Here is a 22,914-nt window from a genome sequence, read left to right on the forward strand (position 1 = left end):
GCTTTAGAGGTTTATTAGAGAAACTTAGTGAACAAACAGCGTCAACAGCGCCAACAAACACAGCAGACAAGTCAGGGAGAACGTTGTGGAGAAACAAAAAGGTTATAAAGTATAAAAATGTTTAACTAATTCAGGAGCAGCATCTTGTTGTAAGGAGAAAATTTCATGTTATAACAAGATACAAATCTTGTCAAAACATTATAACGAGAAAGTTGCTCTTACAACAAGATATAAAAATACGCTCCTCTGATAGTTTTCTCTGTCTGTCTTCTCAGAGGTGCTGCTGCTTTACTGTTCCAACTTTCTTATTTAAATGAGAAGATATTTTGGTTTTAATGAGATTTAAATCTTATTAAAACAAGAATGTTTTCTCGTTTTAACAGGTTTTGCACCTCGTTAAAACAAGAAACTGCTCCTGAATTTATTTCCAAGCTCTGGCAGTAAAGCGTGTCAATAATAAAGCAATACAACAAACTCTGTAAACCTCACAGAATGCTTTTTTAATCCATCATCTGAAAACAGGAAGAGTACAACACGGCTATAAACCTGTATCAGAGAAGAAACAAAATGCTTATAACTGTTTATTAACCCTGAATCATTCATGTTGTAGATGTGTCACTGCTCCAACACATCTGATTAAAATGATTGAATTACTTCCTCAGCATGACATCAAGTACTTCAGAAGAATATTAATCACTCACTCATTTAGGTGTGAGGCAGGAAAACACCTAAAACATGCAGGCTAGTGGGTCTGAGGACCACGGGGAAGAAACCCAGGCTTATGGTAAATCTCAACAAGCTGCAGAAATCCCCCAGTCAGGTTGGAAAGTCTGTTAACAGGAAAACCATTAGACAGTCTCTACCCAAATCTGATTTTAATTGAAGAGTGGCAAGAAGGAAGTTCTTTCAAAATAAAAGCCATAAAAGCCTGCAAGTAAAGTAGGAAAACAGCAAATATGTGGAAGAAAGAGTTCAATGAAAATAACACTTCCTGGTCAACCTGAAAAACACGAGCTACAAATCAGTGTGAACACATCATCACCACAGCAAAGCATGGTGGTGGCAGCATCATGCTGCAGATGGATGGAGTGAAACACAGGATAATGCTGGAGAAAATTTACACAAAGGTATGTCAGTGGTTCAGCTTCCATCAATGCAATAAATCTAAACCAAATCAACAATGAAATGGTTTAAATCAAAGTGCTGCAGTGGCCCAGTCAAAGCCCATGCCTAAATCCATCTGGGAATCTGCTGCAAGACTTTATAAATGATGCTCCATTTTACTTGAAATCTATTTGTAACAAAAAGCGTCTGCACAGCATTGACTCCACAGGGTTTCAACAGAGATGCATTTGTGCAAATCATTATGTTCAGATTTTATTCATATAAAAATGTTGAAACACATTTATCACCTTCTTTCCAATCCACAGCTTTGAATTACTATTTGTTGGTCTATCACTTAAATCCCTCATTGCGTGTCTGAGCAGTATAGAAATGAAACGTCTTCTATAAATGGTTTACCATGAGAACTGAAACACTTTCCACTTCCTGCACTTTTTCAGTAAAACCACCCCAGAGTAGGTACAGAGTGGTCCAATGATCCAGCATGTGGAGCTAAACCATGCTTATCCTGCACTTTGAGCCACGCAGTGTCACAGAAGCTCTTCATTTGGCAGGTGGTCCTCATCTGCTCCCCTCTTTTCTTTGAAATAGTGCTTTGTCACCCTGTCCTGGTGCAGGAGGAGGACTTGTATTCACCTCACGGCCGTCCCTCCTTTATGTGCTGGAGCCTCACAGGACGCTCCGTACAGATGCTCTTGGACACAGCAAACGCCGGCCACAGAAAGGGTGAATAGGGGGCTCTGTGGGTTGCCTAAAAGGGGTTTTGTGGTTCCATCTTTGTGCATGAGCGGAAGTGTGTGCGTGTCTGTGTGTGTGTGTGTGTGTGTGTGTGCAGGGTTTTCTTGTTGGGGAGCCGTGTATTGGCCTGCGCACATGGAGCATCCAAAACATGTGCTTCTTTGCATGTGTGCAGGAAGTTTTAAGCAAACATTCCAACACTTTTAAAATAAAATATAATCACATGCGTTCCCATAAAATGCAAATGAAGTCCACAGATGCAGATTCAAACCCATTCTTCCCTGACAATGATGTACAGTATGAATGGGCAGTGCAGTACATTTGATATCTTGGGGGTGAATTGGCCCACAAGGGAACGATGATCAGTTATTGCAGCAATTACACAGGACGTAATCCGTACACAACAGGAATTCAGGGTGAGGGAGAGAGGGACTCGAAGGGAAAGAGGGAAGCCGAGAGAGGGAGGCCTTTTATAAAAGCCAAGTCCTGCCACTTTGGGAAGAAATTGCGGGCAGCGAGACGGCGGGCTTCGGGTCCGATACGGGAGCCCAAACGAGCCAATGAGAGGCCCCATAATTCTGCTCGAGTGGTGTACAGTATCGTGGGACGCAGGCTGCAGAATTACAGGGTGTCCTGTGAGCATGCGTATGACAACAGAGAAGACATGTAGAGCAAAAGGCTGAGGCTCTGGGCTCCAACTTCCTCTCTGCACGTGACAATTAGCTTACAGTCTGCTCTGAGAAGGTAAGAAAATTCATTTATCAGCACAGTTCAATAAAACTGAAGGAAAAAATCAAGAGTGGGTGGAGAAATCAAACTGATGTGGTTCTCATTTTTTGCAGGTGATAATATTCCCTCAAAATCTAACTTTCTCATTTTGCCTTCATTTTTTTATTTGATTCTATTAGAGCAATTTAAATAAAATCTGATTGTGTACATTTAAAACATTATTAAGCTGAATCTGAATTTATTTGACATTCTATAAAAAGAGGTGATATTGCCACATTTTTTAGAATTTATATGATATTTTTGCAGGAATTTGATGCAAAAACAGGACAATAAATGGCATTATAAAGAGTAAATTGGATAACAAAACAGAAAATAGACACTGTTTTCTTCACAAAGGCTGAATTGTCCAAAGCTCATGCTTTGGTTTCAGCACTAAGCAGTGAACTGAGCCAACTTGAAAATGTTCCTCCACTGTATTCGGGTTCAGAGTCGGCAGCTTGGAATAAGAAACTGTGGGAAGAAACTTCCACATAAAACACATCAGGACCCATTATACACCAAAATAGATTTAAAATAAATATATATTTCAAAGATAAATCTATACTAAAAGCAAAACGTTCCTTAAAAATTGAGAAACGAAGTGCAATCAGCTAAACTCAAATCACTTTTTGCACTTGCTGAAATTGATTAAAGACTTCAGAGAAACTTTTGTTGATGACAAAACTAATTAATAGAGTAGTTCTGGTGTTATTTTTAACCATTCTTCAACACAAAATGTTTAAAAATTCAGTGAATATCTTCCATAGAATCTGATCTTTAGTACTTTTTATACATTTTCAACTGGATTTAACTGTCTGACTCATTACAGCAGCTTTGTTTTCTTTCTCTAAACCCAGTAGAGAGTTTCATTGGTTGTGTCTTTGGGGTCTTAATGATACAAAAATCATCGTCTTCTGGTACATTTCTACATTCAACCTTTCTACATTAGAACAGCAACAAAACTGCTCTGCATCATGATTTTCCCACCTTCAGACGTCATTGCTGGGATCCAGGTTTTTGGGTGACATGCAGGAGCATTTCTGATCCAATCGGGTCCTGTCAGTGGAATCCAAACAGTTAAATTCATTGTCAAAATATTCTGAAGCAAACTTATTATTTTCAAAATTCCTGTTCTTCAGCAGTGGAGTCTTACGCATTCATTAAATCTGTGTAATTCCAGGCTTTTCTATAGATCTTTGATTATCACCTGGTGGTGGCTGATTTATAATGAAATTATGTTCTTTCTTTCCTGATTAAGGCTCCAACTTGTGTTCACAGTGATAATTAGATTATTAGGTATCTGTAGCCAAAGCCATCAGTATATTTTGCAACAATAATGTAGCAAAGACTTTAGATGGGTTGTTTGCTGTTACTGAACGTAAAATGCTAATGGCGTGTTGCCTTGGTGATGAGTAACCTTGTTATACGTCTAAACGAGTTGATGTTAATTTGCACAGATAAGGAGCATGTTTACTCAGTACTTAATGTCTGTCTCATTTAGCAGCTAATTTGTTTTGATCTCCGAGTGTGTGTACATTACTTTGGCTGTAACCTACATCCGGTGTGAATTTAATATCTGTAGCCACATTATAAGCTTGTTTACTGGCGTTCTCACTGCTTAATGTTTCTCGCTCCACATGCTGTTTTGCACGTGGTTCACAGGAAGTGGGAGGGAGTACATCTAAGAGGGATGGAAAGGTGCTTAATATTTGTTTTGAAAAGTTTTTAATCGGAGAGAATTTGATAAATTATGATGCTCTTGTAATGCAGAGTTCACGTGAGTCAAGGAAAGTAAAGGTGAGAGGAAAACAAGCTGTTGTGGAAATGAAAGAAAACGTGCCAGGGTGTGTGAGTGCATCCAAAAGCGAGAAGGGGGGGAGATGAAGAGAGGAGGAGGAGGAGAAGGAGGATTACTTCTCAGCTCAGAATATTAATGAGGGCTTTTGTCACAGATCTTTTTACTCTTTCTTTTCCTCTATAATGTTCTCTCACTCTATCTTTCATGCACACATCTTTAAAAATTCCTCACATTAACCTTTAACCACGTCCTACACCATCCCAAAACAAGATCTGGTGATTTTCCACCTCAGAATCGAGGTAAAAACACCTTCAATGCGACTAAAACAAAAATATTTGTGCAAGAAAAGACATTCACACAGTAACATAACATATGCAAAAGAAAAAAGGACTAATGCGTGCAACTGCTTTCCCTCTCACACACGTCCACACACACGCAGATGGACACAACATCGTTTCTGTGAATGGCATCTTTTGTCTCTTTTATCTCAGTTCCCAACAAAGCATTCCTGTGTACACAGAGGAGAGAGACAGGGAGAGAGAGGGAGAGGAAAAGAAGGAGAGAGAAAGACGAGAGTTTGATAAAAGAAAAGAAAAGAAAAGAAGAGGAGAGGGAGATCAGGAAAACATCCAGCACTCCATTGTCTGGCCCAAAGAAGAAAGTTTTAATTCAGTTTTTTTTTTTTTCTTCATTTGAAGCAGGGGTGTGCATTAGCGTTGCCATGGAAACCGGATACAGCCAGCGGGAAAGGTTGATCCCATTTGCCTCCATTAGCTCCATCCGTTATCTGATACACGGCCCAGGTGGATTTTGTTTTTCCTCCACGAACACGTGAGCGGCGCGCTGAGTTCGGGCGACAAGTGAAAACTGGGTGAGGGTGAGTCAGAGTTGACAGAGTGAGACACTTTCAATGGTGTCATTGTAATTACGAAGCTCACTGTTGCATAATCACAGCAGAGCAATGTAATTAAAAGTGACTGGTTATGTAAGCCACGCTCGGGATTCCAAATGCACACTGTCATTAAGTGTGTGGACGTACTCGCTCTTTTCTGGGAAATTACTTTACGTTGGAGTGTGAGCACACAAGCACAAACACTTGCTGAGGAAAATTACAAGCCGCCTTACTCATAACCAATAATTTCATCCTATTTAATATTTTCATATGCAGATATGCAGAATAAGAGTCGATCTTAAATGAACGGAAGTGCATTTTATTAAATTTCCCAATAGAACCTTGATGGGCTGAGGCATTTTATCTTTTACACAAAAAACTCTTGACTACAGAACTGAAAAAGGTGTCATGTTTCTTTAATGATGCGTCTCTTTACTAAACTTCACACATAGGCTGCAATTACCTACTTACTAAAAGTCATAACAAGATGGTTTTTCAGGTTTTTGCAATAAATGTGCAATGTCCATTTTACAAATAAGGAGACCAAAATAATGTAATTTATGTGAGAACCGTTTTAAAATGTGTAAAATACAATAAGCTAAAAGCGAATTCCGTACTATTTCAACTGTTTCTCAGTTAGCTCAACATACATGTACAGAGTGCGCTAGCATTAGCCTTAACTAGCTTCCAGAAATATGAGCCGTTTTCTACACAATACTAATCACAAACTGCATGAAGTGAGTCACTAGTTGACTCTCCATTCAATACCTTCTTCAACTCTTAAAGGTAACCAGCATCAAAATGCAATTTACTAACTTGTGATATAGAAAAGATGAGACACAGACGTTGAGCTTCCATTAGCATCTAACAGGAAGGTTTCTTCTTCTTCTGTGTGCCCAACTTTCTCTATGCCACCAGCGAACATGCGGTTGTAAGTAGAATCACATTAAATTAGAACTTATTACAATGAGAAATTAAAAAGAAAAATAATGTTGGAGTGTCTATTTTTATATTTTACTTGTAGCTTGTTTTAACCCCTCCACATTAGCATAAGCTAACCTAAAAAAACACCACATTGTTAAAGACCAAAGCACTAATCTAAACAATTTTGTTTGCATCTCCATCAAAGCGATCTGCTTTAACTTGGTTTTTGCAAAGTCTCTCTGAATCATTTATAGTTTTATTCTGGGTTCTTCACTTAAACCAAGTTTTCTACAAGTTTTTGGTCCAGAGACTGTGATGACCCTGGAATAAGGAAGATTTTGTGTCCAGTAAACCATTTCTCTGTGGATTTGGTCATATGTTTTGGGTCAAACCCACAGCATCACAGATCCTCCACCACACTTAATAGTAGAGGCAAAATGCTCATTAGCATATTCATTGTTTGTTTAATGCCAGATCCGCCCTGAGTGCGTAGAGGTTGAAAAGACCAATTTTGACTCATCGGACTCCACAGGTTTATGTTTGTCATGGTAGGACATGAATTTTTAAAAATGGTTTTCACAGTAGATCAGACAGGAATTAAAGAAATAAGGTGGAAGACATGCAGCAAAAATTCCAGAGCTGGGAATCAAATCCCAGACAGAAAAACACTTGATTTTCATAGTAGCTTGGGAAATTTAGCACCATGGATATTTTTCAGTAGCCAAATCAGCCTATGTGAGCAGAAAACCTGTTTTCAAATAAAAAAAACATCAAATCAAATTTTATTTGTATAGCACATTTCAGCAGCAAGGCATTTCAAAGTGCTTTGCCTAATTAAAAACAGAAACACAGAGTCATGCAACATTGAATAAATAAAAAAAAACATTGACACCATTCTCACATTAATACAGATAATCTGTGTCATACTATATTTGTAACCCAGGGAAGCAAAAATCTGGGATTACTCATTTAGACTGAGCATCTTAAAACTATGAAATTAAACTAAATAATGAGTTTGGTTTGCAGAGGCCACGTCTATTTTATATGAGCAAAGTGCAGCAGTGACAGCTGCTGCTAACTTCACCTTAATGTTGAATTTGATGGCGAGTTTTGAGAAAATTAGCGGGTTTACTATTGATACAAGTAAGTAATCACAGTGTCAAGGTAATTCATGTAACCAAGATATGTCAAATATTATTTTTTAAAGCTCTAACAGCAGTGTAACTATGCATAAAATACGTAAAATCAATAAAACAGAAATGAATTTTAAACAAATCAATTTCCAGGGCCCTCTAGTCTAACATGTTTCCAAAGAGTTTAATTTCTATTTACAATACTTTACCTCTAATTATTCATTTTCTTATCTGTGTCATTTTTAATGTATTGCTTATCACAAGATTAAAAACTACCATCAGTCTTGGGAAAACACCTTTCCTCTCCTTTAAATAGGTCTCACCACAAATCAAGGTTTTTGAACGTTGTAGTGTTTCCATAACCCACAAAAAGACCCGACAGAAACCTCCCACTCACATAAAAAAAAAACTATTTGGTCTTTAACATTTTACACTGAAACAGTGTTCAGAGATATAATTGTTAAATTTTACCAAAAGTGCTGTGACCAAACAAAAACTAACTGACAATGCTAAACATTGTTTGTTTGCATGAGAAAATTTCAGACATTGAAGCCTAAAAGTTCATAAAAAGTTTAAGACTTCTCACTCTCAGTGCTGCTATCTCGAGTTTCTACTAAGGAATCAACTCTTTGTCCAACTAAATGTCTCCACCTAGAGTAAACAGAAAGCTTCTTAAAAACAAACCTTATCTAGGAAAAAGTCCTAGTTTTGCCCAGAGATTAGCACCTTAACTGACGCGTTCAGTTGTCTCTTCTCTCCTCGGAGTCACAAATGAGTCTCTGTGTGGGCGCTTTGTTGGGCTAATGCATCTTATTCTGCTCCTTTCACTTTTCTTTCCTTCTCATTATCTTACTCCCCTGTGGGTGTCCTCTCCTTTGGCCTCTGGGGACTGTTGAATGCAGCTGAGTCTGTTGAAATGTGTGGAGGAAACAGTAACAGCCTGTGGGTGACAGGAGTGGATTACAGTCTTGACTTTACAGGAATGAACCACTGGCAGCATAAGACACTCCTGTGACTTGGGTGGACTTGCTTTTAAGCGATTTGCAAGATGCATATGTTAAATAAGATAATGCTCAAATATTCACAGTAAACTAATTATGATTAATAATTAGAACAAGCAAAATCTTGATTAATTGCAGTTTATTAATAGTTTTCTTCAAACAGTTGATGCAACTACTTGACTAAAATCTAAGTTCATCCGGATTGAATTTAAATCTTTCATGCATGAACTAAGTTCTGACTATAAAGTAATATGAACAGATGTTTCCAGCAAACACACTGTGAACTCTAAATAGAAAAAAAGATATGATGAAACTGATAACAAACCAAGCAAATTGTAATAATTGAACCAAAGGTTTTACCCTGGCAAGTGTTTCATGCTCTGCTTTGGACATGCTCTCAACACTTATGATCATTTTAATTATTTTTTTCTAACTTAATGTCTCTTAATGTTTAAGTTTTTCAAGAATAGCACACCATGTTGCTTCTTCCGCTTGATTTAATTTACTCCAGTGGCAGCATGAGAGCAGCAGCTCTCACATTTTATATAAAAGCACATTTAAATCACTGCTACAGAATTTACACAACTACTAACTTCATTTTATCTATACAGCTTCAATTCATAATACATGTTATTTACTTTTTACAGCTATTTATATATTACAACAATGTCTGCACAAATAACTATTTGCTCACCTCAGGATGCTGGATGCTTAAAACTGAAAATGAAACTGATTGCATTATATTTTCTGTGTAATTCAGCAGTAAAGTGACCACTTGGTGGCACTCAGAGCACTGCAGTGTCATTCATACATGGTCAATTTATCCTTCAATATGGAACATGACATTACAGCATCATTCCCTGGTGGGCTAATTCACCCCCAACCTTTCCATCCTACATATGTTGCTCTAAAAACTAGAGATGTACCGTCTGTGACATGAAACTATTTAAGAGGGAAAGTGTGGTTTTACTAAGGAAATGTGCAAGAGGAAGGAAGACAGATGGAGGATGACGATAGCAGAAGAAACACCGTTTTTACTTGTGATGAAATAATAAAATGTGACCCTAATTAAATTATGACCTTGTTCAGGCTGAATCATGCAGATATAGAAGCTGTATGAAAATCAAACTGCTTTTATAGTATACTTAATTTATTCTAAGGTAGGGTGTGTTTATGTTAATGACGGCTCATATACTGTAAGTAGGCTTATTATGTTATGCAATAAATGAAAAACGTTATATTTCCAAAGTTACAAACGTATTTCTGCTAGATTATCAAGCAGTTTTGTCAACTCAGGAGGAAATATGTCAGTGATAAGCTATTACAATTACTAATACAATTAAAGAAAACAATACAATTATTTTAAAAAGACAAGAATAAAACAACAGCAACTAACTTTAATGCTGCACCTGTCTTAGTCGTCCCTCATTCATCTATTTATCTCGACTCTTCAGGCCCTCCATATTTCCGCCAGCTAGCTGTGCAGTGTAGCATCAAAGGTTCACAGAAAACCTCAGAAAGGGTGTTCATGGCACCAAACTAAACGGAAATGTGTCACCAATGATAAAAAGGCCTAACAATCTAGGTCTTTGATGACAATGAAAGATAAAAAACAAGGCTTCTACAAATGAAGCAGTTTTTTGAGCTCCAGATATCTGATACGTTACCTTCTTTTGTTTTGAACCTCTGCAGCTGTAAATCTTTATCTTCCTGAGCACATTCGGCTTTTACTACATCTACCAATCATCATTCACTGAGCGACATTCAGAATATGAATATTATCTCCACCTTCCTATCTGTAGATTCTTCTATCATGCAATGCTTTATTAAATAAAAGTCACTAATTGCAAATCAAACTATTGAGCAGTTAGTACATCCATCAGTTATTTATAGGACAAACAAACATTCACACACATGCACACACACACACGCACACGCACGCACGGACACGCACACGCACACACACACACATATGCACGCACGTACGCACGCACACACACACACACACACACACACACACACACACACACACACACACACACACACACACACACACACACACACACACACACACACACACAAACACACACACATATTTAAGGGCATTGAAACTAATGTTTTTGGACTGAGGGGGGAACCTGGAGTACCCAGGAAAAACCCACACATGCACAGGGAGACTCACATTAATGTAGACAGTGAAGCATGATGTCAGCTTCAGCAGATAAATGACTGCAGGGAATATTTAAACATTTTGACATGAATCATTATTTGTCCATTTATGTTTTCAAAATGATTTTAACTTGGAAAGTCTCATGTAGTTGACAGGATACTTTCCTGGCTTTCTTTGAACTTCCACTAGTGAAGCAGAAGGTGGCAATGTATAAAGCAAAACACTTGAGTCTGATGAAGAAATGATCTGCTAAGCACACACCGTGCAACAGCCACACCCATGCAAGAGAATGGCTTTTGAACTGTTCACTGATTTCCATGCAGGATTAAGTGAAATATTCTGCAGCTATGATTCAAATGTTTCCTGTTAAGCATCGTAGCTGTGTCTCCGTGCACGTTTTTCTGTTTAATTTTACTTTTTACTTTTTTCATTTCCTCTGAAGAGCGTATTCAAAGGGTTTATGGAAAACTTTATGTAAAAGTAATGGATTTTCATAGTTTTAACATGCTAGTAGAAATAAAACTCTTAAAAATGCGAACTCCAGGTCTCCTCTTCTGCAGACATTGTAGAATTAAGTCTCGACATTATGCATCTGTTTTTCTGCTTGTTTATCTCGACTCTGTGGTTTTGGTTTGCTAATATGTTTGTGGTCGGCGCAATTTGCAAAAAAATGTCTCACTGTCAGGAATCTTATATATTAACACTGAGGATGAATTAACTTTTCAAACTTGTAGCTTTTTTGCCAGCTTGCCTCAAACTGGTCCTGAATTTTACAGAAAAATTAACAGAAGAGTTCCTCCTATTATGTTTGCATTTGCATAGAATGAGTACATGCCAAAATTTGGCAAAATAAGCAGAACGAGATCTTCTTCCTGTGATGGTATCATTTGATCGTGGCTACAGATATCAAATTCAGACGTAAAACAGCTTTTTTCCCATGACAGCTTTGCGCCTCACAAATAGTTTAGGTAATTTCCAAATCTAACTTTATGCTTGAATATAAATGTGGTTTTCCCATACTTTAAAACAAAATAAAATCAAAAACACAACAAAAAATATGTAATTTAAATAATGTGCTCTGGTAATTTTAGATATTATTCTGTATGTAACAGATATATTTCATTTTGAGGAGGAATTTGTCTGCAGGGAAGTTGTGTGCAGTTAAACGTTTGTGGTTTCCACTGAGCTTTAACAGTACACCAGTATTTTGTGTCTACTCGTGTGTCATAGTTCTGCTGGTGTTGTTAAAGTTTGGTGTAGAGATGAAATAGATCGCGAATCAATCTAGGGAAGTTAAACTTCAACTTCATTTTTTCCTGTTTGTTTTTCACAGATGACTTCTTCTACCCCGCCCTGCTCTCGCAGCTCTTCCCCCCAAAAGGTTTGCCACTCTCAGACCCAAACTGATGTTCTGAAGCCGTTGCTGGGCGGCGGTTCTTCTGTTGGAGGCGGGACTCTGCGAAAGAGGAGGCGGATCCTGTCCAAAGATGGCCGAAGCAACATGCGCATCGAGCACGTCAGTGGGAGGAACGCTCTCTATATGCGTGACCTCTGGACAACTTTTCTTGAAATGCCTTGGCGCTACAAGTTCTTCCTGTTTACAGCAACGTTCGCGGGGACCTGGTTTCTGTTTGGGGTTGTGTGGTACCTCGTTGCTTTGGTGCATGGAGACCTGCTGGGTGAGAGAGCAGAGGTTTTATCAAAAAAAGTACCTTTACAGTTTAACACCCCCCTCAGATCACTGGTGCACCACAGAGTTTCCATATCTATTCCATCTGAGGGCAGGATTTTGATAAGAACTGACATCAGGGTTTGTCCCGCAGTATCAGGCTATGCTTCAGACATTTCTGCGAAGATTTCCTGCCCTGTTTTTTATGAACAAACACAGTTTTACTTCTCAGTTTAAGTTGTGAATAAAGTCAAATTCTTCAGTTAAACTTTGACTCAATACTCTAGAAACTTTCAGCTCAGTTAGGGTGTCATTGCCGGTTTCGTAATGAGTCAACTAGAAAATACAGCTGAAGACAAGAATTTAGCAAAATAAGACCTAAAGCTTCTGAACAGACAAATGCATTAAAGAGTCAGTAAATTCAGGGACTATATCCATCTTTCTATCTATATGAATATCAAAGTGAAAAAGTAATTTTTCACTTTACTTTTTTTCAATTAGTAAAAAAGGTAGCTAACTTATATATATATTTATATATAGATGTTTATATATATAAGATTATAATTTTTATGATGAAGATATTCCTTTGTTATTGTTAATCATCCATCCATCCATCCATCCATTTTCTTACACCCTTGTCCCTTAGTGGGTTCGGGAGGGTTGCTGGTGCCTCTCCAGCCAACGTTCCGGGCGAGAGGCGGGGTTCACTGTTCATTGTTAATCATAAAACATATAATATAGTTCCAGTTCTCACAAAAATATGCAGTGCAGTATGATGTTTTAATTGTATACATCTGGGGAATGTAGAATCTTATTTTGCGCCTATCAGATTTAAGGTGAGGTGTTTATCTATCTAACTAAAATAAAAGACTATTAACCAAGAAATTCCAGATTTAACACACAAATTTAAAATTAAATGTTTATTTGCATGCTACTGAGTGGAACAGGTAGTATTTGGTTTCACAGCTACAACAAGCTGTTTGGCCGTCGGAGCTGTAAGATCTTCCCTGTAATTGGTCTCCAGACTTGGAGTACCTCTCGGTTGGAGTCTTGGCCCACTCCCCTTTTAGCTGTCATTGTTGCCTCCCTTCACTGATTGTCAGTGGGGCTGAAGTTCAGATTTCCTTAGCCTCTTCATGACCTCAGTTTGCTTTGCTTTAGTTACTCCTCTGTGGTTTTGCTGATATGTTTTTAGTTGTGACACATTTTCACTGTTTTGCCTCAGGGTAGAAGGCTCTCATGCAAGATTTTTAGGGTACGCCGCCCCCAACATTTTGAAGATGCCTTGTACTCTTAGCAACCAAAACAGGCCTAAAACATAAAATAGATGATAATCTTTGCTTTAGATTTTACATTCACACTACTTTTGGTTTACATTAAACCAGCTAGTTAGCTAAGTATTGAAGCAGGCAGAACTGAAAAGAATAAAATCTCATTATATGAGTGATTTTGTGCAAAAAATGTAATGAACATGTTTAGATAGATCTATCTTAACCTGTTCAAGGAAGCATAATAGGTCACTTTAAGAATGTAAGAAGGTGAGGTTTTGCTGAGTTAAGACCAGAGCTGCACACATCTATGAATAAATACGAGAGAGGAAGGGTGTGGAGAATAAAGAGCGAATAAAACTGCCGTGTCTGAAATAGTTGTCATCTGAGAGAGGGGAACTGAATATTTGAACATATCTTTTTCAGTGAACTATGAAGTCATTTCATATCATCACCAAAACCAAACACTTTTGACCTATGATCTAAAATCCCCTCACTGCCCCACAGTGCTTTTAATATGATAGTTCACTAAACAGGAACTTTTATAGCTTGCAGAAAATTCCCATGACATTTATGCATGATTTCATTTATTTATATGGGAAAAGGTGATTGTACTTCAGTGAAACAATAACTCACCACCCTGATTCAGATCTCTTAGAACCTCTATTAAATCATGAGAATCAGGTGCTGAAGTTGTAACCTACCATGCAGCTTTGACTCAAAGGCCTTTTGACACAAATACACTATCATTTGACACTAAAACCGTCCTTGATGGTTTCAGTTATTTTTTCCTGTTTTAACCTCACTGGTTTTGCAAGAGTTTCTTTGCAGCGCAGCAAAATGAGGAACTAAATAAGGTGAACAAAACTGAGAGCGTTGTTGCAGGACTATAGAGGTAGGAAAATTCAAATAAGAAAAAGTGAGATAGTGAAAAACTGTGTTAAGAACGGATGTTGCTACGCTGTGAAGCGAAGACGAAGATCTGTAGAGTTCGAACGATGTGAACTGATAGTCTGATCCCTTTCTGCTTGTTTCACCTTCTGTTTGTGCAACAGAGTCAACATGATGCACTTTTTATCTAAAGCTGGTAAATAGATGAACTGCTAACATGATAAAATCATTAGACATGAAAACATGGGTGCACTGCAAGAACAGAAAGTCTTACAAAAGTATTTTTGGTCCAGTTTCTACTGCAAATAACTTAGTACATTTGAACCTAACTTAAGAGTAACTTTTCAGCAAGATATGGAGGCTTGCTTTCAGTAATTAATTACTTAATATTGATGAAAAAGTGCATGTTCCCTTAGCAGATTATTTCATTTATAGTAAGACGTCTTTCTCAGGTTATAAGTTAATTTATCTGCCAATAGAACTAGTACTTTTTCATCAATATTAAGCAATTATTTACTTAAAATAAGCCTCTATATCTTGCTAAAAAAGCAAGATATAGAGGCAATGGTCCTGAGATATTTGCACTGCAAACCAGATCAGAATTACTTGGTAAGATTTTGTGTTTTTTCAGGGTGAAGAGTGCTCTACTTTGCAGCCCTTCACACATGCACACAAAGACGTTTTGACAGTTACAAAGAAGTGAAGCTTCTGGTTTTATTTCCTGTAAAACGGAAAACCACAAGAGTGCAATACAAATACGTTATCCTCACAAAATAATGAAGAAAAACACACCTCCTCCTCTTCCTCTGATGACTCATGTTTCCACTGTTTGGCATTACAAGAGTCCTCCAGATAATGTAGGCATCAAAAAAAGAAACGTCTGCTCCTTTACCGCAGCCTTGATGAGCTGTCGTTTTCTTTCCAGAGTTCGATCCGCCGTCCAACCACACGCCCTGTGTGATGCAGATGCAGACCCTCACAGCAGCCTTCCTCTTCTCTCTGGAGTCCCAGACAACCATCGGTTATGGTTTCCGATGCATCACAGAGGAATGCCCGGCTGCCATCATCCTCCTCATCCTGCAGCTGGTCATCACCATGCTCCTGGAAATCTTCATCACCGGCACCTTCCTGGCCAAGGTCATTAACTGAATAGAAAAATGTGGGATGAAAAGGTGTCCAATCCAATGAGCCAAACAGTTGGGATTCACAGGCCAAAAGTATTGACACCCCTTGTAGTTTTCCTCTTTTTGTTGACACTTGGCCCAATCGTGAATCTTTTCTGCACTTTTCTCTATTTGATTAAGTTTGTTCAGCTTCTATGTCCCTGATAAAGAAAAGTTGTCCCATAGAATAACGTTGCCATCATTCAATGGAGCAAAATGAACGTGTATTGTTCATTTTTGCCACTATTGGGCCACATATATCAACTTTAAGTTCAAATTTAAGTTCAAATTTTTTAATAATGGGACAATATGCACTAATGAAAATTTCCATGTAAATGCATACAATTATAGACAAGAGGCTAATTTCTATTGTGATGTGAATGTATTAAGAAAGGCATAAAACGACTTTAAAATCTTTACAAATTTGCATGTAATCAACAATGACATTTTTGACTTTCCAAGAGCCGGTTTTTAAGATGTTTTTTAATGAGATTAGAAATTAAATGTCCCTTATGTCACTCTGAGTATTATTCCAAGTGTGAGAAGCACGATCGGAAAAAGTAACTTGACTCACAGCAGTTTTCCTAAGAGGTATTGAACTTTGGTCTCATCTGACCAGAGCTGTTTGCAGTTCGAAAACATGTATAATTTTTACTTCATGTAAACTCAGTAAACTCTCTTGGTAATAAGAAAAGGTTCCAGGTCTGTAAATATGTTTGTAAGACACTTAATCCTGATTCGTCTAGGAGCAAGACAAATGTGAATTAACTAAAAATACCTGAGAAAAATAAAAACAGAGCTTTTCCCGGTCAGATTGCACGGCCAAAGAAGCGAAGTGAGACGGTGAAGTTTAGCCAGCATGCTGTTGTATCGACCCATGAAGGCCAACCCTGCCTGATGATCCGGGTGGCCAACATGCGCAAGAGTCTTCTTCTTGGATGCCAGGTTGGTGCACATGCAACTCTCAGACAAACAGGAAAAAAATGAGTCAATTTTGTTGACTCACTGTTGGATTTGTGGATTTTTAGCAAATATTTCCATGCAGAGTTGATTTTTTTTGCTGTGCAATTCTTCAAAGTGAGAATGAGTCAAACCAAAACAAGCAGTGTGTGCCATTTCATTTAGGTGACAGGGAAACTCCTGCAGACGTCCCTGACAAAGGAAGGTGAAACAGTCCGCATGGACCAGAGGAACGTGCCCTTCCAGGTGGACACTTCCAGCGACAGCCCCTTCCTCATCCTCCCCCTCACCTTCTACCACATCATCGATGACAACAGCCCCCTGAGAGCCTGGGCCGCCAAGGGTGAGCTTGGTCAAAAAAACAGTTCTTTGTTGGTATTACCACATGTTGAGGGTGTTTTGTTACGTCTCGAGGTTTTTGAGGGCTGTGCTCTTAAGAAACCCTGTTGCTTAGGCAACAAAACCGTTTTTTCCATTAGCTGTTAAGAAATAAGAACCGAAAGGGACATTGCTACATTCTGAAATCTCAATTCACTGCAGAAGCAGACCAAAATATTTATAAGGCTTCTTGGTCAAGCGTATGACACATAAAGTGTCTGCATAGCATAACATTAAGTCTAAGCTACGGTGTTATTGTTCAATTTCTGAAACATTTGCAATATTGAAGTAGCAGTGAATGAATTCATATTGTTTTTTTGAATGTTCACCAGCCTTCATATACTCAAGAAAACAGCTATAGTTGCCAGTTTTGTAACTTAATTGGTTAGAGATCTCTGATTCTCTACACCTACACCTGCCTTATGCCTGTTTAACACAATGCTCTGCAAATGCAATTTTTGTGCAGTGATGGTTTGAGGTTGATTAATTGGTGACGCATGACTAAATGATTGTATTTACTACCAAATGTAAGCGCTCAAAAGGAAGAAGTTGGGCGAAGAACTTGCAAAAGGGAAGATAAAAATAGTCTTTTGGTGATTAGTGGACTGTGGCCTTGACTTCCTTTGTTAGCGTGCTTTATATATATCTTTATATATATATATATATCTCACCTCACTCTTCACTTCCTTAATGCGCAACACAAGAATCTAGACGAGATCTACTGATACATTTTACATGTTGGATGTTTCTAGATTTACTTCAACTCCCATTTGTATTTGCTTTCTTATTCATGCATTTCTGAACTTGCTGAATCCTTGCAGGGTTTTAGAGCCAGAAGTCACCACTGGTTGTCAGTCCTTCACAGGATAAGACAAAAGCAAACAATCATGTATGCACAAACTCAGACCTACTGACAGTTTAGGATGGGCCATGAACCTTGCATTAAAGTTCAATATTCATTGGTCACAATAGAAACATGTTTTCCTGTACGGTGAAAAGCTTCTTTTGCTGCCTGAAAAAGTGACATTTAGAAGGCAGAAATATACAAATATAAGTATAAATATCTGTACTCTGAGGGGACGTTGGAGAAAATCCATAGTACCCTAAGATCAGGGATAGCATTGATTCCTTCTTCTCTCTTTACCAGTTTCTCCTCATCTTTTTTAGCTAACCTGCTAATGTTCCTTTATCAGGTGGTGGATGGACAGATCCAGAGTTGGCTGACTTTGAACTCTTGGTGATCATGAGTGCCACAATAGAGCCGACCTCCGCCACCTGCCAGGTCCGCACCTCCTACCTGCCAGACGAGATCCTCTGGGGTTACGAGTTCCCCCCCGTCGTCTCCCTCTCACAGTCTGGCAAATACGTAGCAGACTTTTCCTTCTTTGACAAAGTGGCGAAGACCAAGACGACCCCCATCTTCAAATCGTCCAGTTTGCAACACGAGTACCAGAGCAACGGAGGCGGACCCGTGTCTGAGGTGACAGACCCGGAGAAGATTCGTCTGGAGCAGAGCTACAGGGAGCAGCGAGGCGAAGACCGAGGCCGAGTCAGAGACGGCCCCACAAGCGTTCGCATCAGCAACGTCTGAGCAGCTAAACTGGCTGAAAGTCAGACATTTTGTAGCAGAGCAACATGAGAGTTTGTGAAACTTTTCACACATGTAAGACAAAGATTGTTTTCATTTTTTATCAAAATGACTTAAGGCAAACACGGATGGTACTGCGTTTTGTAAGGAAATATTTGCTAAAACTGCTGTGGTTTATTCTCATCTTGTCACTTATGATGGAATATCTAAAAAACTCTATGCTAAAAGAGTCAAGTAAGGAAAAAATTAAGTGTAAATCGAACATAATTAATCTCAGATTAGACTGAAAGATGTAAAATCTAAAAAGTTCTACCTTCATACTTTTTGCCATTGTCTCACCATCACATTTTTCCTTGCATACTTCGAGATGATCTGACTGTCCAGGACTGAATGCTCAGAGCTCCATATCATGTCCATAGGTGCCTCCAATTTGCTTAAATTGTTTTCATCTCATTTAATCAGAAAATGTCTCCCTCCTCCCTACCATGTCAGTCACTCCAAACATTCACTCACACAGTGAATCTTTATCAAAGCAGACAGAGTGTCTGCGTGGCATAGCATGAGATAAAGTCATAATATCGCCTCATTGTTGGAACCTTTGAAACTGAAACATTTTTAACGTATAATGTTTGTATGAAAAAAGCTTTTCGAAGCTTTTTCCATCTTTCTTGTGATAATTTTCTATATGATCCAACTAAGAACTTAAGAGAGAATTTGAAAAAAACCTGCAACAACCTGGAGGCATGAGTGCTCAACCTTAAACTCTTTGTTGAATCTCTGCTTGATTCGTTTCTAACGTTCAGTTTTCTTTGGTAGGAGTTTAATATCATCCAACTTCTTGACCTGGAAACATTTCCCATGCCCTCTGTGCTCACAGACTCACTGATTTATAAAATTGAGTAGAACCTGGTTTTTCACACCGTGCAAAACTGTGAAGCTGGTCTTTGGCTGATTTACTTGGATGGTGAAAAATAAAATTCTTCTTTATCGTCAGCTTTCTATTATAATCCATAGATGTTTGGACTTTTAGTCTTATTTATGTTTCTGTTGCTTATTTCTTTACTTCTATTCTCCTTCTTGCCATCTTAGTTGTTTATCCCTTGTCTCAGATCAGCTGCTTTATTGTTTCTGTTTTGGATTTCGTCATGTTTCTTTCTGTCAGCTGAAGGTTTTGGGTGAAATGTAGCATGAGGAAATGTTCATGACTTTAACTACAGTCTAGTCTCATATCATCTGAGGGAAAAGTAACTCTCAGAATGATTCGGTCACCAGCCTGTTTCACTTTGGTTGGTGTTCATTTGCTGATGATCTGTGGTGGTTTTGTGCCAAACTTTCCGTCTGTAACTGTGGCTAAAAGTTCCAGTTTCTTCCCATCAGACCATAACGGGCTTTTAGACAGAACTTTTCTTTCGAAGGAAATGTTTTTACCATGCAGTTCTACCCAGGAATATGAAAAATCCCTGACGTTGCTGTCACATGTAGATCATAATACTTCTGTGTTCTTGTTTTCCTGTGGCATGACGCATCTATAATATTTCTCATACAATCCTCCTCACAAAGGCTTATGAGTTTTTGCTTAACTGTTTATCCAAGAAGCCTGAATGTTTAAATTGTTTTAAAAAGTGCCTAAAAGTTTCGATTAAGGGTGTGCACATGTCGGCAACTTTTTTATTTTTTCTATTTTCCTTTTTCAGTAGTGTAAGGTTTTGCTACATCAAAGGGGGAAAGGATTTATCCTGGCCACATTTTTATATGTCACAAAAATCAGGTATTTCACCAGGGGTCAGAAGACGTTTTTATGTTCACTCTTGTTGAAAACAGACATCTCTGAAAGCAAATGAAGCACAAAGTTAGCAAATATGACAATACATGAAAACAACTGTTTTGTGAATGTAGACAACAAAAGCTGATTTTCCGTAAACACCCATTTATCTGAGGTACAATGATGTAAAAGCTGAAAGGTCAGAGACTTATTCTGGTCTCTTTAGGTACTTCCCAGAGCACTGAAGCATCACCTTGTGAGAGACTTACTCACTCAATAGAGAGACAACCTGAATGTGTATTTTTAAAAATGTGAAAAACAGAAGTAAGGGAGTAAACACAAAATACCCGTAATTTCAGAGAAAAACATTTTTCCCCTCCTCTGTTCAAGTGAATGTGTTGTAATTTTCTGCACTTTTAAAAGTGCTTAACTAAACCCAAAAGGGAAATTGCTTAAGAAGCACACAGCTACGGTTTGTTGAGCAGAAAGTCATATGACTTTAAGTATTTTCTTCTTATATGGTAAGAAAAAATAGCACCAAGCTCCAAAGTCTCACCCTCAACTTCCTCCTGAACATCTGATTATTTTAAAATTTCCTGTTGCAAAGTTTGCAGTGGAAACTGTTCAGAAATGTATCTCAATTTTAGAGTTCCTCATTGTGCATTTTAGTGCTGAATGTAATTTTTTTTGTTAAACTACAATATGACATGTTTCTGTATCAAATGAACATTGTAGCACTTTATTGAAGTAAATAATGATTATTTGCACCTTCAGTAGATTAGCTGACAATTTGTCAAACCTTACCATTTGTAAAATATTCCACTGAAAGCACTATGAGTTTATATAGACCCACTTCTTTACAGCTGCTGTAAATTTAAAAAGATAGTCAGAAACCTGCTGTTTCTCTGTCGACGACGTACAAATGAACAAACTCCAGTGGATGTAAATACTCATGTAGAGATGTCGTATCTGTGCCTTTAAAAGTGAAGAAAGTACGATTGTTTTAAGCGTTGGGTGTGATCACTGCATAAAGAATTGCTGGAGTAACTAATTCTGTGAAATAAAATCAAAAGCATCTTATCAAAGCTCCTTCTACACATATAAATATGAACATATCTGAACAATAAGGGCTAAGATATAGGAATGTAAAAATAAGAATGCCATATAAAGAAAAGGTGGTTGTGACTGATATGCGAAATAAGGTGTGGTGTATTTTCTTTTAGTTCTTTGAATTTCATATTTCAAATGAGGTAATTTTTTAACAACTGGTCTAATAAAGCTTATTGTGAAATAATTCATTTGGCTTGTGTCTTTTGTTCTAATTTGATCAAAACTGAATTCCCAAATAGTTTCAATTTAATACAAAACCCAGAGACATTGTAAAAAACAGATAATAATGAGCATAAAGATAAAAAAGAGCAAATATCTAAAACTGTGATGCATTTCTGATGAGTATAAGTGAATATAAGTGATAAAATCATCACAATAAAGTATCAATTCAGTTCTGTATTTTATAGCAGCAATTCAATAAAAATGTCATAATTCTGTTGGTTTTCTAATTGCGTTGACTTTATCAGATTGTATCAAGTCATTAACTTGTAGGATTTATTCTTCCTGGATGTAGCGAAAGTGGATAATAGCCGGTATTGTGTTGCTGACTTTGCAGCAATCCCTCATACGGAGCAAGGATGCAGCGACAGTAAAGAGGAAAAACTCTCCTTTATCAGGAAGAAACGTCCAGCTGCTTCTACAGAGAGAAAAACAGAGAACTTAAAGTTAAAAGTTTAAATAAAAGCAAATAATGCAAAATTAAAGAATAGTAGGAAAATGTAGCAGAGTGAGAAAATGTGGTCAGCAGGCTAAGACTGTAGCAGTATAACTATAGAGATAACTCAGAAAAACATAAGTAAGATTAACTGAAAGTTTTACCAAAATATAAACTTTTAAATCTAATATAAAAGTAGACATTATGTCGGCTTCACAGTCTAAAAGTGGAAGCTGGAGCCAAAACAGTCAATTATGAACATGAACAACCACAGCTTTTTGGAAAATGGAGTTCAGATTAAAACAATTGATCTGCCCAAATTTTTATTTTGTAATTTTGAAGTCTTTTATTTAGAAAATTCCAGAATTTGCACATAATTTATATTTTTGTTTGTCTGATAATTTTAAATATTGGATCAGATGTTATTACTCAGTTCTTGACCAGCCTTTTTAAGAAAATACTTGTTGGCTCCTTTGTGGCTATTCAACCCACCTTGCACAGTCAACACCCAAAGCTGATCACCGCCAAACTTACAGGATCAAAATATCTCCTGAGTAAAACCTGCAAGGCAACATGAAGTGGACTAAGTCATGCTCAGATCAAAAGAAGTTCAGGAACAGATTGGAAACATTAGCATCATCTGCAAAATATTTCTATCATTAACCCACAAACACAAGCCTTAAACACATACAGCTCTGAGTTTTTAGAAATGATGACAACAGTTAGTGTGGTGTTGCAACACTTGGTGATTAAAATCTGTCTGAAGTTTCCCAAAGTTCTTTTCAAAACAATAATGGTGGATGAACTCAGTGATGCTGTTGGCTTAGCAAGAAAACTGAAGTTAAATTGGATACATTATCTTCTTATTCTTCTAGTTTGAAGTTATGTCTTAAGATTTAAAATCCTGTCCCTGGCTGTTTGCAG

General features: G+C 37.7%; 1 protein-coding gene across 1 annotated transcript; it reads left to right on the forward strand.

The window, feature by feature from the left end:
• Positions 1-2,339: 2,339 nt before the first annotated feature.
• LOC103479508 (potassium inwardly rectifying channel subfamily J member 10) lies at positions 2,340-21,521 on the forward strand. Its single transcript, XM_008433983.3, has 6 exons — positions 2,340-2,604; positions 11,880-12,225; positions 15,300-15,511; positions 16,351-16,482; positions 16,663-16,840; positions 18,069-21,521. Exons 2-6 carry the CDS (start codon positions 11,880-11,882, stop codon positions 18,464-18,466), a joined length of 1,266 nt encoding a protein of 421 aa, XP_008432205.1. The 5' UTR covers positions 2,340-2,604; the 3' UTR covers positions 18,467-21,521.
• The last annotated feature ends 1,393 nt before the right edge of the window (positions 21,522-22,914 follow it).

Source organism: Poecilia reticulata, chromosome 17 (assembly GCF_904066995.2).
Source record: "Poecilia reticulata chromosome 17, P_reticulata-male-v2, whole genome shotgun sequence".
NCBI classification, from domain to species: Eukaryota; Metazoa; Chordata; class Actinopteri; order Cyprinodontiformes; family Poeciliidae; genus Poecilia; species Poecilia reticulata.

Coding starts and splice junctions, on each gene's coding strand:
- LOC103479508 (XM_008433983.3), top strand. CDS start 11,880: ATGACTTCTTCTACCCCGCCCTGCTCTCGCAGCTCTTCCCCCCAAAAG. Junction 12,226..15,299: donor GGTGCATGGAGACCTGCTGG/GTGAGAGAGCAG, acceptor TTTTCTTTCCAG/AGTTCGATCCGCCGTCCAAC. Junction 15,512..16,350: donor CCGGCACCTTCCTGGCCAAG/GTCATTAACTGA, acceptor TTTCCCGGTCAG/ATTGCACGGCCAAAGAAGCG.